This window comes from Balaenoptera ricei, chromosome 4 (assembly GCF_028023285.1).
Source record: "Balaenoptera ricei isolate mBalRic1 chromosome 4, mBalRic1.hap2, whole genome shotgun sequence".
In the NCBI taxonomy this organism is placed as follows: domain Eukaryota; kingdom Metazoa; phylum Chordata; class Mammalia; order Artiodactyla; family Balaenopteridae; genus Balaenoptera; species Balaenoptera ricei.
Genome location: NC_082642.1, coordinates 149,184,807 through 149,199,703, shown reverse-complemented (window position 1 = coordinate 149,199,703; position 14,897 = coordinate 149,184,807). Strand labels below are relative to the sequence as shown.

At 45.1% G+C, this 14,897-nt stretch overlaps 1 protein-coding gene across 7 annotated transcripts in view; it reads right to left on the bottom strand.

Moving 5' to 3' along the window:
* Positions 1 to 14,897, bottom strand: part of EVA1C (eva-1 homolog C) — an 83,640-nt gene that overhangs the window by 25,959 nt on the left and 42,784 nt on the right. For 6 of the 7 annotated variants that reach the window (XM_059922266.1, XM_059922272.1, XM_059922269.1 and 3 more), the window contains exon 4: positions 11,124 to 11,276. In XM_059922266.1, the coding sequence (XP_059778249.1) occupies positions 11,124 to 11,276 (153 nt within the window). The remainder of the gene's footprint in view (positions 1 to 11,123; positions 11,277 to 14,897) is intronic. The other variant, XM_059922268.1, reaches the window with a different exon arrangement.

The window sequence follows — 14,897 nt, the reverse complement described above, 5'->3', positions numbered from 1 at the left end:
ACATCTTTTTCACTGTCTCTCTGTGAGGTTTGTATGAAGCAACTGCAGAAGTCAAAGCCCACATAAACGTGAACTGTCCTCACCAGCTGTCTCTAAGGTTGAATGGAATACCTCCTGTGGTTAAGAGTCCAGAAGACCCTCTCTCTGTGGCAGCTGCGAGGAGGAGGATGGGGCAGTGGGTACCTCAGCCCCCTTGCTAGTCCTGTTTCCTCAGCTGGACAGTGAAGATACAGGGCTGACTTACTGGTTGGCGTGACCATTCCACAAATGCTACGTTTAGAGGGTCCAATGCCAGCACACAATGTATGTCAGTTACCATCACTGACATCACGCCGCTTACGTTAGATGGGAAAATGGTACTTCTGCAAAAGGCCTTTGGGACTTAATTTATAGTCTAAATTATATGCCTTCTTTGGTCCTGTTAAGTGAAAACAAGCATATGGTACAATCAGACCTAAATATTAAAGTTTAACCTGCAAATAAGCAAAAATTTAAAAACATTGTAAGGAGAATCACCAAGATGGTAACAGGGGATGTTTTTGGCTGATGGGAAAGTTTTGTTTTTTTTCCCCTATCGATTTTAAGATACTTTCCAAGTTTTTGAGTTTACATTGCTTTGAAATGAAAGCGTACAAAATGAACTTTCTTAAAAAGAAAAATAAAATTCATGTCTGGATAGAAGACAGCTTTTGAATACGAGGGTCTCTGGGGCGATTATTTTCAGAAATGTAAATTTTTCTGCAAATGTAATGATAAACTATTCTTTTGTATAACTCAGTTTGCCCCAGAAGCCATGAAAAGTTTACCTAGGAGTAAAGATGTGTCCTTTGAATTTTCTTCCAGTTTATTTAAAAAGTTTTTTATTGAAGTACGATTAATTTACAATGTTGTGTTAGTTTCAAGTGTATAGCAAAATGATTCAGTTATACATATATACATATATATTCTTTTTCAGATTCTTTTCCATTATCGGTTATTATAATACAAGATGTTGAGTATAGTTCCCTGTGCTATACAGTAGGTCCTTGTTGTTTACTTACTTTATATATAGTAGTGTGTATCTGTTAATCCCAAACTCTTAATTTATCTCTCCCCAGTCCCCCGCAGTTTATTTTTATTATTATTTTTCATTGCTTTGTGGATGCACAGGGTTGATTGTGAATATTTTTGCTGTCTTTAGGAGCCTCATTATTATCTGAGGTTCTTCTCTGAGCACATTTATCAGTTGAAAAAAAAAAAAACCCTTAAATCTCAAGAGATTTGAGAATGCACTGTATGATTTCTGTATAAGCCACCTACATTGGGAATAAGTAACAGTATGAATTATGAAGTTATTCTTAGAAGTCCTATAATAACTATTATTGTTTTTTTCTGTAAACTATTATTTTCTTCTGTTTCAAAATAAAAACATGTTTGTAGTTGAAAACTTGAAAATCACAAATATGCCTAAACCAGGAAAATAAAAATCCTCAGTAAATCCCACTAATAAGAAAAAAATGGTTAACCTTTAAAGAACATCCTTCTAGCCACTTTTCTATGTTTAAATGTCCTTCCCCCTCAATGGGATCATGTACATATTACTCTGTATGCTATTTTTTCTCATTTATTAATATATTTGTGAAAATTGTAACATAAGCATCATTTTAAAGAGCTGTAGAGATTCTCACTTTATGGATGTATCAGCTCTATTTACAATACCCTATTGGTGGACATTCTGATGTTTTCCATTGTTTAATGCTATAAAGAATTCTATGTGAAACATCCTTAGAGATAAATACTTGCACACAGGCATGATAGTTTCCAATTCTTGGAAGTAGACTGCTTTGTCAAAGGGCATTCAAAATGTTAAAGTTTTTGATACACACTGCCAAACCGTTATCCAGAAGAGTTGTACCAATTCATGCTCTTGCCAGAATTGTATGAGAGCCCTGGAAACTTTATATTTTCTTAGGACATGTGCCTGACCATACTCTTTAAGGCTAACAGAGGAAGGGCGGGGGGAAGAGACTCCCATTTATAAGACTACAATCCTCTTGGACCCAGGAGGTCTTGTGACCAGTGTGATTTACAGAGCCATGTTTCTACACTCATAGCTACCCTGGGAGTGAAAGAATTTATCTTGGTGAGAAGGAAAGAACCCACAGTGTGTTTTTAGGAGGAGGCCCAAGGTAATTCAGGTCCGATTCAGGTCTGACCATTTCCTTGTTGATACTGAGCTCTGAACCATTGGCAGGATTCTTTTTTTAAAGTGGTTATTTCCCTCCCAGGCTGATTCTGTTTGCACCTCTCTGCCTGGCAAACTACCCTCCACCCCAATACACGTGATAACAAGATATTCAACTTTTTTTGTGGGGGGGGGGGCTACTGTTTAACACTGAAACTGAAGTTAATCACTCTTTACAACCTGTGTTTATTCAGATAATTAGGCTGGTTGCTCTTAAGAGACTTTCTTGGTAGTGGGAACCCCTGGCACCTTGATCTTTGGCTGAAAAGTCCAGGCCTGCCCACACTTGGCCTTGGGGTGGCCTTAGCCCAGCCTTTGACATCCATTGTGTCGTTTTTCTCATTCTCTTCTTAGGGAAATAGAATCCCTGGAGCCCACCCAGAAAATGTAGCTGCAGCAGGAAATGACGTCCCATAGTGGAGGCCCAGCCAAGACAGCTTTCTGGAGGCCTGCCTTCCTAAGTTCATGCCCGGGTCTGTGGGAAGGTTCAGTCCTTTCTGTGTTAGGATGCTGCTTCACTGGTGTTTCTCTGGAACCAACGCTGATCAATCACTTCCATACCTTTCTTTCAGTTTCTCTTCCACTAGAGGAGCTGTAAGTTTTTTTCCAAATTTTTTGGCCATGCCGCGCGGCATGTGGGATCTTAGTTCTCCGACCAGGGGTTGAACCCACGGCCCCTGCGTTGGAAGCACGGGGAGTCTTAACCACTGGACCACCAGGGAAGTCCCAAGAGGAGCCGTAAGTTCTGAGGGATCTGACTTGCTTTAAGATCTTTCAGAAATGTCTTTTGGGTCACCACCCTCAAGAAGAGACACCAGATCTATCTGTGTTTGAACCTGTGTGACAGTAAAATGTCACTTTTTGACAGCTGGCATGGCCATCAGCCTTGCTGCTCTGGTTTTCTTTGCTTGACAGCTGTGACGATCAGCCTCTGTAGTAGTTTATAGGGCTGTGGTAGTGAGTACCACAAACTGGGTGGCTTCAACAACAGAACTTTGTTTCCTCTTGGTTCTGGAGGCCGGAAGTCCAAGATGTCAGGACGGTTGGCTCCTTCTGAGGTTTCTCTCCTTAGCTTGCAAATGGCTGACCTCTCCCTGCGTCCTCACATGGTCTTCCCTCTGTGTGTGTCCCTGTCCTGACTTCCCCTTCTTATACGCAGTCATGTTGGATTAAGGCCCTCCCATGTGACCTCGGTTTAACTTAGTCACCTCTTTAAAGGCCCCATCTTCCCAAACAGTCACAATTCTGAGGTACTGGAGGTTAGGACGTCAACGCAGGAATTTTACGAGGACACAGTTCAGCCCATAACAGCCTTCAAGATGGCCCCCAATGGTCTCCACCTCCTGGAATTCACACCCTTGTGTAGCCTCCTCCCTCAAAGAATCAGCTGGTCTGTGTGACCCATAGAGTTGGGTGGAGGTGACGGTGTGTGGCTTCCATTTGCTCTTCTGCATCTTGGGCTCTGAGAGAAGCCAGCTGCCATGTCTCAAGGACACTCAAGAGACCTATGTGGGGAGAACCAAGGTCTCCCACCAACAACCTGCACCAACTTGCCCGCCATATGAGCGAGTCACCTCAGTCACTTCCCTTCCTGAGGGAAGTCCAGCCCTCAGGTGACTGCAGCCCAAGCCAACATGCTGGCTGCAACCATGAGGCACCATGAGGCCCTAAGCAAGAACTTCCCTACTAGGGTACCCCAGAATCCCTGTCCCACAGAAACTGTGTGGTAATAAATGTTCATTTTTGTTTTAAGCCATTAAATTTGGGAATATTTCATTACTCTGCAATAGAAAACAAATACAGTAGATGCAAACTATTACATTTAGAATGGGTAAACAACAAGGTCCTACTGTATAGTACACAAAAGTATATTCAACATCCGTGATAAACCATAATGGAAAAGAATATAAAAAAGAATGTCTACATGTGTATAACTGAGTCACTTTGCTGTACAGCAGAGACTGGCACAACATTGTAAATCAACTATACTTCAATTTAAAAAAATTAAAAAAAAAACAAATACACATTTAGATACTTGGAAGTGGGTTGCTGGGGAAAGAAAATCCTAAAACTATAGGAGTAGCTTTCGGACTGGGCAGTGGGCATAGTTGGGAGGACCTTGAGGAGATGGTTAAAGTCTAAAGGCCTTGAAGAGAATCCCAGCATCAGTAACCTTTGCACCCTGAGCCAAGTGCATCTTCAAGGCAGAGCTTCCCAACTTCAACAGTGAATGCAGGGACTTCCCTGGTGGCTCAGTGGTTAAGAATCAACCTGCCAATGCAGGGGACACAGGTTCGAGCCCTGGTCCGGGAAGATCCCACATGCCGCGGAGCAACTAAGCCCGTGCGCCACAACTACTGAGCCTGTGCTCTAGAGCCCGCGAGCCACAACTACTGAGCCCACGTGCCACAACTACTGAAGCCTGTGCACCTAGAGCCTGTGCTCCACAACAAGAGAAGCCACCGCAATGAGAAGCACGTGCGCTGTAACAAAGAGTAGCCCTTGCTCGCCGCAACTAGAGAAAGCCCACACGTAGCAACGAAGACCCAACGCAGCCAAAAATAAATAAATTAATTAATTAAAAAAAAACAAACAGTGAATGCACACAGGTACGCTGAATGTTTCTCCTCAGGCCTCCAGGCTTCCCTTTGACTCTTGATTCTGGGAATGGGCAGTGCCTCCCTTTACCCCTCTGTGTCATACAAATATAATTTTCTGTGTGTGATGATGTGGGAAGACTGGGAAGCCCTGTTCAAGGCCAGGGTGTGGTGTGTGACCAATGCCTCACCATGGCTGCGCCTGCCTTGATACATTCCAGATGGGACCAGCTTAGAGTATCACCCATAGAACATGGAGGCTCTGCCCGCCCTCCTCCCAGCCCAGACCCGGAGGCCTTGCCGAGGACAGCACGAGTACCCTCATATCCTTGGGAATGTCCAGGAGAAGCTTGGGTCCCACTATGGCAGGTACTGACAGCCAGGCCTTGGGCAGCCCTGAGGACGCTTGTGGGAGCATGATGGTGTCACACCATGACTCGGGGGCCACGTGTACCTGCCCGACTCCCACCAGGGGCGTCCCCCTCTCCACCACCACTCAACCCATTCCCCTTGAACTTATCCTACGTATGAAGTACACAGACGCAACCAGCCCTATATAGCAAACCCAGACTACAAGTTCAGAAAAAACTATACTGTGGCATGGGAAACTTCCAGCAGAAAAAAATGTATAAAGGGTTCATATCTTTACTCTGTCTTGAGCTCCTCAAAATTAATGGAAAAAATAAAGATCTCAACAACAACAACAGAAGGACAAAGGCTAGAGACACAGTGTGTGCAAGCACAAATACAATAACCACAAAAACAAGGGGAAAGGTTCAAGGTCATTCATAAACAAAGAAAAGCAAATAAAAAATATACAGAAAGGCCATTTTATACCTATTAACTTGGAAACATGAAGAAAAATCATACAGAATGCTGCCAAAATTGCAGGGAAACCCACAGTTCTACGTCGCTGTTTACGCATATAAATTGGTACGAAAAGGTTTTGGAAAGACCTCTGGTGGTACATGGGAAGAACTGTAAACATGCCCATGCTCTTTTGGAATAAAACTTCTGGGAATTTATCCCAAGGAAATAATCCAGAGGAAAGAAAAAGCTACAAGCACAGGTTCCTTACACATTGTTTATGATATTTAAAAATCAGAAACAATGAAATAGGGACTTCCCTGGTGGTGCAGTGGTTAAGAATCCGCCTGCCAATGCAGGGGACACGGGTTCGAGCCCTGGTCAGGGAAGATCCCACATGCCGTGGAGCAACTAAGCCCGAGCGCCACAACTACTGAGCCTGCGCTCTAGAGCCCGTGCTCCGCAACAAGAGAAGCCACCGCAATGAGAAGCCCTCACACCCCAATGAAGAGTAGCCCCTGTTCGCCGCAACTAGAGAAAGCCCTCACGTAGCAACAAAGACCCAATGCAGCCAGAAAATAAATTAATTAATTAAAAAAAAAAAACAATGAAACAGCCACCAAGGAATGGGTAAGTAAGGTATATACTGTATCCCTTTAACAAGAGAGTGATTGACTTTGTCAGGATTTTGTTGGTCAGGTGGAAAACCACACATGATATAAAGTTAAATTTCAAAGCAGAATTCAAATGTATCTACTTCAGAATTGCCATTATGTAAAAGTTGTTTTCTGCTCATCATACACCAGGACTTGGAAGAGATCCTGAAAAGAAAAATCTTTTCATTTGATGGGAAAAATCTGTGACTGAATCTTTTTCTTATTTCTGTTCAATACAATGACGGTGCTTGTGCAGAACAACAATCATCACAACGATTATCTTTTAGAAAGAACTGGAAATGCTCTTGCTGGGTATCTGAGTGCTAAAGCCCCGCTCCGCTCTGCTTTCTGACCGAGTATGGGGAGCTGCCCTCGGTACCCAGACTCTGAGCTTGTGGGGCTGCACCAGACTTTAGCTTACATGCAAGAGTAAAAGCACACACATCCCGTTTCAGAGGCCCAAGGTGAGACCCGACCACTTGGCCTTTAGGCAACCATCCTCCCAAGCTCACGCCAGGTTCCGGGGTTAAAAATAAACAGCCCTTTCTCCTTCTTCAAAGTGCTGAGGCCCAGCTGCAGTAATAACTTGGAACTGAGAGCAGGGATCACACACCGGCGGCCCATGGACCGGATGTGGCCTGTAGGCATGTTTTGTTTGGCTCGCACGGTGTTTTAAAAGTTGAAAAATTTCACATTAAAAAAAAATTCAGATTCCCAGCATCTCACGAGAGGTTGGAAGCTGTGACAACACCAGGCCCACATTCCAGGCCGGCAACCATCCACCTGCCAGAGGCCAGTGTGGGCGCCTCACTTAGGAAGGGGGGGCTCTGATTCATTCACGGGGCTCGAGATTCACATGGGCACCTGCTCTGTGCCAGGCTCTGCTCTGCTTGCTGGGAATTCCACAGGAAAAAAAAAGACACATCTCCTCTGCAGTGCTGGCTTTCTCCAGGGGAGAGAGACCATATGCACATAAGTGACTATTTCCATGTTATGAAGACAATCAAATGGGGACAGCTCGAGTGGGATGGCAGGGACAAGGTTCCGTGTTGGCAAGCTGCTTCGGAAAACCTCTCTGAAATGACGCCTGAGTTGATTCCCGAATGACGAGACGGAGCTGGCCATGCAAAGATGTGGGGTGAGATCATTCTAGGCCAAAGGAAGAGCTTGTGCAAAGGCCCTGGGGTATGAATGAGTGTGGAGTGCTCCAGAGGTAGTGAAGGAAGGAGAGAGAGAGGCGGACCACAGCTGGGAGACTGGGTTTATCCTACAGTAGACAGAGTGAAGGGCTTTAAGTGGGGTGGGGGGATGTGATCTGATTTGATTTAAATAAAATCCCTCTGACTGCTAAGTGAAGAAGGGGCTAAGGAGGGTATGGAATCGAGAAGCGAGGCCGGAGACCAGTCAAGAGGCAGCCCAGATGGTCCAGGTGAGAGAAGCCCTGAGTGGGCTGGGAGCAAACAGTCTGGATACTGGGTACGGGGAGAGCCCACAGGACTTGCAGATGCAGTGGATGGGAGACAGGGGGTCAAAAGAGGGTGCTTTTTAAAGTGGGTGATATTAAAGTGTGTTTATACCAGAGGGAAAACTGATGATTTTTGTGGGGCGAACACGCCAAATTCAGTTTAAAACCCTTACGTACAGTTTACCTGGGCCTAGGAGTGGAGTATTTCTTAGCATTCAGTTAGATCAAGAAAATTCATCAGCACAGGCAGCCTGGGGTTCATATTTCGGCACACATGCACGGTTCTGCCCTTAAGTGCTAACCCGAAAGGTGAAACCAGAGGCCTCCACGTAAGGCTGGGGGACAAGATGAACGGGGACCCGAGACGGTGAGGTGAAGGGGGACCCGAGACAGTGAGATGAAGGGCACACGAGATGGTGAGATGAAGGGGGACCCTCAAGGACCCCTTCCCTTTCCCTTGGACCCCTTCACACTGCAGAGCCTAGGGCCAGAGGCCCTCTGGCATTAGGGTGGTGGTTCATGAATGCAGTGAAAAGCTTGATCCTCGGCCTCTCGGGTACTCAAGGGGCCGTGGGCAGAAGCACGCGGCTGTGAGGGGAGGGAGGGGAGGGGGAGAGGGTGAACAGGCTGTTTCTGCCATGTGACTGGCCAGGGCTCAGGATTTTGAAACTGAACAGCCAAGCAAGGGCCACAGTCTCCCGTTCACAGACCTTTCCTGAGTCAACAAGGCTTATTTACGGCTGACCTGAGGATTCCTTGAACTCTCTATGGAAACCTGTCTTTGAACCACGGGGTCTGCTAACGTTTTCTCTGGCTGATGACTTTTCCCTTTAAACCAAACTCCCATCCAACCTCCCAGGAACCTAAGGCAGTGACGTACGGAACGTCAGTCATTCAGCCTGCACACAGATCTACCTACCTGGCTGACCAAGTTCTGCTCAAAAGCACTCCTAAAATAGATGTTACTTACTGCTGTCTCCCAAAACACACATGGCTAAGCTAGACTCAGTGAGAAAGGGGATGTCCCACACTGATATTAAGAAGTGGAGTCCCTTTCTGTCGAAAGAGGTCAGATCACCAAGGGTGCCTTGTCCAGCTAAGCAAACCAGATAATACAGGAAGCCCCTGCAGGATGGCCAGGAGGGCAGGGATCAGATTTGCCTTTTAGAAGGTACCTCCGGCCAGCCAGGGGAGAAAGCCATGCCTAGGGACAGGGGGACTCCTGCGATGACCAGGCAATGGTCCTTTGACCTAACGCAGCAGCAGGAACAAAGGAGAAGGGGGTGGAGACATTGTGAACACGGGCAGATGTTATATGGGAGGGAGAATGGAGTTTCCAAACTCACAAGTCACTTGCTGGAGCACCGGGCCCTACGGACAGACAGCAGGAGCCACCCTCACGAGGGTCTCTCTGCCCACGTGGCAGGCAAGCCTGTTAAGACGGGAGCTGATTAAGAGCGGCCGGATGCCCACTTGGGCCTGCTTCTGCTGTCTGCCTCAGCTGCCCTGCAGACGACCTTCTACCTTCCCGACGCAAGGGCCTTCCTTCCCTGAACGCTGGGCGAGGGGCCTCGGAGACACATGTGACACGTGTTCCTTGTGAATTGCTTTTTGGTTCTCTCTCCAGCCTTGCCTGAGAGTGTGCCTGTGTAGCTAGGTCACTTTACGTTCTTCTTCTTCTTTTTTTTTTTTTTTTTTCAGATCCAAGATATTAGTTATGTATAAACTTCTTTCTTAAATTAATGTTTAATTTCACATGTGATCCAGGAATCAATTGTAGCAATTTAACACATTAAGGAGCTCATTTCAGGTTTGATGAATAAAGTGCAACTTCTTGGGCCATTTCACAACCGGTCTGTTCTCTCTGGTAACACGGCGGGTGGAGCTGAGGCCGTTTCACCGCCGCAGATCGGGGCGTGTGATGGTTAATTTCATGTGTCATTTTGGCTAGGCTACAGTGCCCCGTGGTTTGGTCAGACACCAGTCTAGATGTCATTCTGAAGGTATTTTTAAGATATGACTAACATTAGACATAGAAAATAAACTTATGGTTACTAAAGGGGAAAGGGGAGGAGGGATAAATTAGGAGCTTGGGATTAACAGATACACACTACTATATACAAAATAGACAAACATCAAGGACCTACTGTATAGCACAGGGAACTATTCAATATCTTGTAATAATCTATAATGGGAAAGAATTTGAAAAAGAATACACACACACACACACACACACACACACATATACATGTATAACTGAATCACTTTGCTGTACACCTGAAACATTGTAAATCAACTATACTTCAATTTAAAAAAAAAGGTATGACTAACAGTAAATCAGCAGACTTTGAGTGACGCAGATCACCCTCCATAACGTGGGTGGACCTCAGCCAACCCATGGAAGGCCTTAAGAGCAAAGACTGGGGTCACCTGAAAGAGGAGTTTTTCTCCAGGCCGCAACATAGAACTTCTGCCGGGGTTTCCAGCCTGCTGTCCTGCGGAATTCAAACTCTAGACTGAACATCAAATCTTACCTGAGTTTTCAGACTGCCAGCCTGCCCTGCAGGTTTCAAACTTGCCAACCTCCACAAATATGTGAGCCAATTCTTTAAAATCAGTCTATCTTTCTATCTATCTATCTATCTATCTATCTATCCATCTCTCTATCTCCTATTGGTTCCGTTTCTCTGGAGAACCCTAATAATAATACAGGGCGACTTTGAAGGGTGGGGCTCTCAGGTGTGTCAGGCCATCATCTTAGCTCCGAACTGTGGACTTCTAAGAATGACTCGCTGAGCTCTTCTCCACCCTGAACATAGCCTCAGGGCCTTAGCATGGGCTCTTCTCCCCACCTGGACGCCGCCCCCAGGACCTGCAGGCTCCCCCCCCCCCCCCCCGAGTCTCTGCTCAGCACACCCATCACTCCACAACGCTGTGCCTTCCTGCAGCACCTTCCGCGTGCTCACCGGCCTTCCCTCCCTCCCTTCCTCGTGTGCTTTTCCCTTTAATGCTTATGTGCACCTGAAGTGCGACACATTAGCTCATTTATTATCTGCTTTCTCATGGCCTCCTCGTCCACTGCTGGAAGGTCAGCTCCAGGTAGACTCTGTGCTGGTCACTGATGACTCCCCCATGCCTAGAACAGGCCCTGCATACAGCAGGTGCTCAGTAAATACTCGGTGTAGACTAACTGAACAACAGACGGATTCCAGAATGTGGGGCAGAGGGAGATAGGACCCTGGGGGGTGGTTTCCCCCTGCCCTTGACTTTCCCTCTAGTCCTGGTACCAGCCAGCGCGTGGCCTCCTTCCTTAGGGACCGGAGCCCTAATCGCCTCCGACAGCACCCTGAGAACAGCCACATAAAGACACATACCAAAGGGGGGGAGCCACGTGGCTTCCGAGGAGCAGACGTCCCTCTCCTGGGTCTTCCTGCCATAGGTCGCTGAGTAGATGTTGAGAAACTTGGATTCGTGGCAGTGCAGCTTCAGCTCGTGGTCTTCACACACAGTTTTGTTTTTTAATTCATCTGAAGCAGAAACAAAAATCGGTGGCACCATCAGCTTCCTCAGAAGGAATCAGCAAGCACTGCCCGCGTCCCGGCCAGGTCCCATCCCCCGTGGGGCTGCACCCCAGGAAGGGGAGAGTCGGGATGGCCCTGCCTGCCATGGGCTCTCTGACCCCGCAAAATCCTCTGCAGGAAGAGGGTCAACAAGTGCAAAGACCCAGGAATTACACTAAGGACCAAACGGAGGAGGAGAGATGCCAGGGTGAAGACAGCAGTGCTCCCTGGGACAGGCCATAAAGGGAGTTTCTCTCTCTCCCCGCTTGAGGTCCCACGTTCCTTAATTGAAGGGAGCCTTTTCTCAAATGCCATACTGGGACTCACACAGGTAAAGACCAGGAATTACCTGATGGAAGATTAAGTTCAGGAGAGAGTCCAGCTAAACCTCACCACCCAACTTCATAACGTTCTAGTATTCCGTTTGTGTATTTACAAAGAGAAAGAGAAATGATAGGAAAGTAAATTATTTCCTTGTCTAGGAAAGGAAAAAAAAACAAGGCACAGTGTCTGTGAAGGATCACTCTTTGAAACAACAAGGTCCTACTGTATAGCACAGGGAACTATATTCAATATCATGTAATAAACCATAATGCAAAAGAATATGAAAAACAATATTTAAAAAAAAAGAATCCCTCTTTGAAGAGGTGTGAAGAGTTGGCCCCAAGTCAGGAACAACGGGCCCTTGGGCTGGCGTGGGTCCTAGGAGAGGACGATTCCAGCTTATAGTTTGTTCCCAAAGAATTTAGGAAAAGTTTGTTTATTTATTTGTTTATTTGTTTATTCTGTGTACCACAGTGAAATTTCCCTTTGCAACGTCATACAGAGTTGACATTATAAATGCGCCCTGGAGAAAATATAGTTCATTGGTTTTTTTTTAAAAGAGTGTCCCCCAAAACCATTCAATTGACTAAAATGTTTAATAATGATTTGATTTTTTAAAGTAATAATAGTTAACACTGCAGACACAGCAGACTACCTAACGTATGATTCTATTTCTGTGAGCTATCCAGAAAAGGCAAATCTCTACAGACAGAATGAAGATTAGTGGTCTTCTGAGACTGAGAGTTGGGGACATGAAGTGACAATGGCAAATGGACACAAGGAAATATTTTCAGATGGTGGAAATGTTCTATTGCTGGACTCTTGCGGCTGCACAACTCAGTACATTTACTAAAAACCATTGAATTGTACAGTTAAAATGGGTGAATGTTTTGCTATGTAAATGATACCTCAACAAAGATATTTTTAAAATAACAATAGCTGATGTTTACTGAGCACAGTCTCTGAACTTAGGCCTTGTTCTAGGATCTTTAAATGTATCAGTGAATTTACTACTCAAAACAGCCCTTCCGTGAGCCACCTCTTCACATCCTTTGCATGTTGTGTTTCAGATTTTTAGAAATCATTTGTAGGAGTGATTCATAGATTCTGGATGCTAACTTTTGAACTTTTGTCTCTTAAACGTTATAAATGTCCTTTCCTAGCCTCCCACTTATTTTACACCTTGCAAAATAAAAGCAAAGCAAAACATAAAGGGGACCATGGTTATTTCTTTGCATGTGTGGTTCTCTCCCTCCCTCACCCAAATGTTTGTATAAGAAAAATCATGAAAAAATGCTAGCCCCACTCTATCACCCCAGTCCTACTTTTTTCTACTTTGAGGCACATCTTTCAGCCAGACAAGCATTGGTGTCAACAGCAAACAAGAGCTAAATTCCAGGAGCTGCTCAGGGTGTCATGGGCTGCCTAGGATGGGGAGAAAGAGGAAGGAAAACTAGCCCACACCCTCCATCACCCTCACAGGCAACCTGTCTTTCACTTCTCTCTCCCATTCATGTTTTTGTTCCACTTTTCTTTCCTGGATTGGAGGTGCAGCCTGATTCCCTGAAACCAAAGTTTTCCAATTGTCATTTGAGGCCCATTAATAAGTCATGAAATTAATTTGCTGAGTTGTGATTAGAAATTTAAAAAAATAAAGAATAGTTCAGAAAACATCAAAGTGCATCACGCAAAGTAAGGATAAACACTAGTTTATAAAAGATTTTTTCAGTCGACTGTGCATTATGTAGGGCCAAAATGTAAAATGTTTTTCTCACTCGGGGTTGTGATCAAACCAATCTGAAATTCCCTGAAGAAGAAGAAGGCGTGAGCAGTAAACATCAGGGCAACGGTGGCCAGTGGGACCTTCACATCCTGGAATTGCTGATGCTTAAGTCCCAAACTTAAAACATGAAAGAAAATAATGTCCTAATAGAAATGCCACCTTTCGGTAACTTGTAAATTCCCATGCCTTTCTCCTGAAAACAGAGAAGTAGCAGTGAGGCCAAACTTTTGAACTGCTTGAAGGAAAAATTTTAGGATCTCAAGATTACCATCAGCTCTGGTGCTGGAAAACTTGGGCAATGGTTCTTTAAAACATGATGATGGGAAGATTCATGAATGAAAGGTGCACAGCAGAAGCCAGGTTTCAGATGCTCACAGAATCGTCATCCTCTCTAGTATGTGAACATAGCTGAGGACCCATCAGAGGAAGGAAATGTCAGGTGATGACTAAGCAAATGTTTAGGAGGCCCTTTACCCACTCACTGGAATCTTAATATAACAGTTTAAACTTAGAGCCAAGAAAAGTTTTGTTTTCTTTTTCTAAATAAAAAGAACACTGTGTCTGACCTTGACATTGGAGGGTTTGATTTCGGTGAGTCATATCCTCACTGGTATGAGTTTTTCAGTGCTTTTGATGAGTAAACACTAAATCCCACCAACACCCGAAATATTGCCTGACTTCAAAGGTCCAGCGTGAGCAATGGCCTTTGATGCAGAACAGAGGGCCTAGTAGACACACCAAAAGAGCTCAAGTACCCTTCCAACTAGAAGAATACCAAAAATGCTAAGAATTTTTGGTGAACCGCCTTCCATCGGCAGAGCTTGCCAAAAAGGAGAAGGGGGAAAACAGGACGAAAAGCAAGCCTTATCTCTGTAATCCGGAAACTTTTTAACACGAATGGTTTCTTTCTTTTTTTATCAGAATTTTTATAAATTAGATGAGCTTTTTTAAGGCATGTCATGAAATGCATTTAGTAGCCCCCATCTCTCTGATTTATTAAGACACGTTCATGAAAGGTTCCAGCCTCGGTACCAGCCAAACTCACCCAGTAACATGACACTCCCATGTTAAGGCCTCCAGTGATTTCTGTCCCCAGAATATGGGCAAATCATCTCCTGGAATGGAGGGGCCTGGGAGTGTCACATTATGTGCTTGGAGGTTACCGCTGTCTGATGTTGAGTCCCTTGGTTCCTTGGGAATGTACTAATTCACTGTCACCTGAGAGTGACATTTCTGGGTTCTAAAAACAATGGGACCATTAACATAATTGCTGCTTTTCTCAGAGAACTAGAATCTGTGTTAGAGCTGGGTTAGAGTGTGGGCAGCCTTCCAGAAATGGGTTGCCAACATCTCTGTGGGTTTGGATGGTTCACCCAGAAGCCTGGGTAGAGGTAGAACCATGACTCTGCTTAAAGGACAACAGAAACAAATTTTCTCTCCTAATTAGAGGTCTTTGTGTGCGATGCATTCCTCTTTAACAA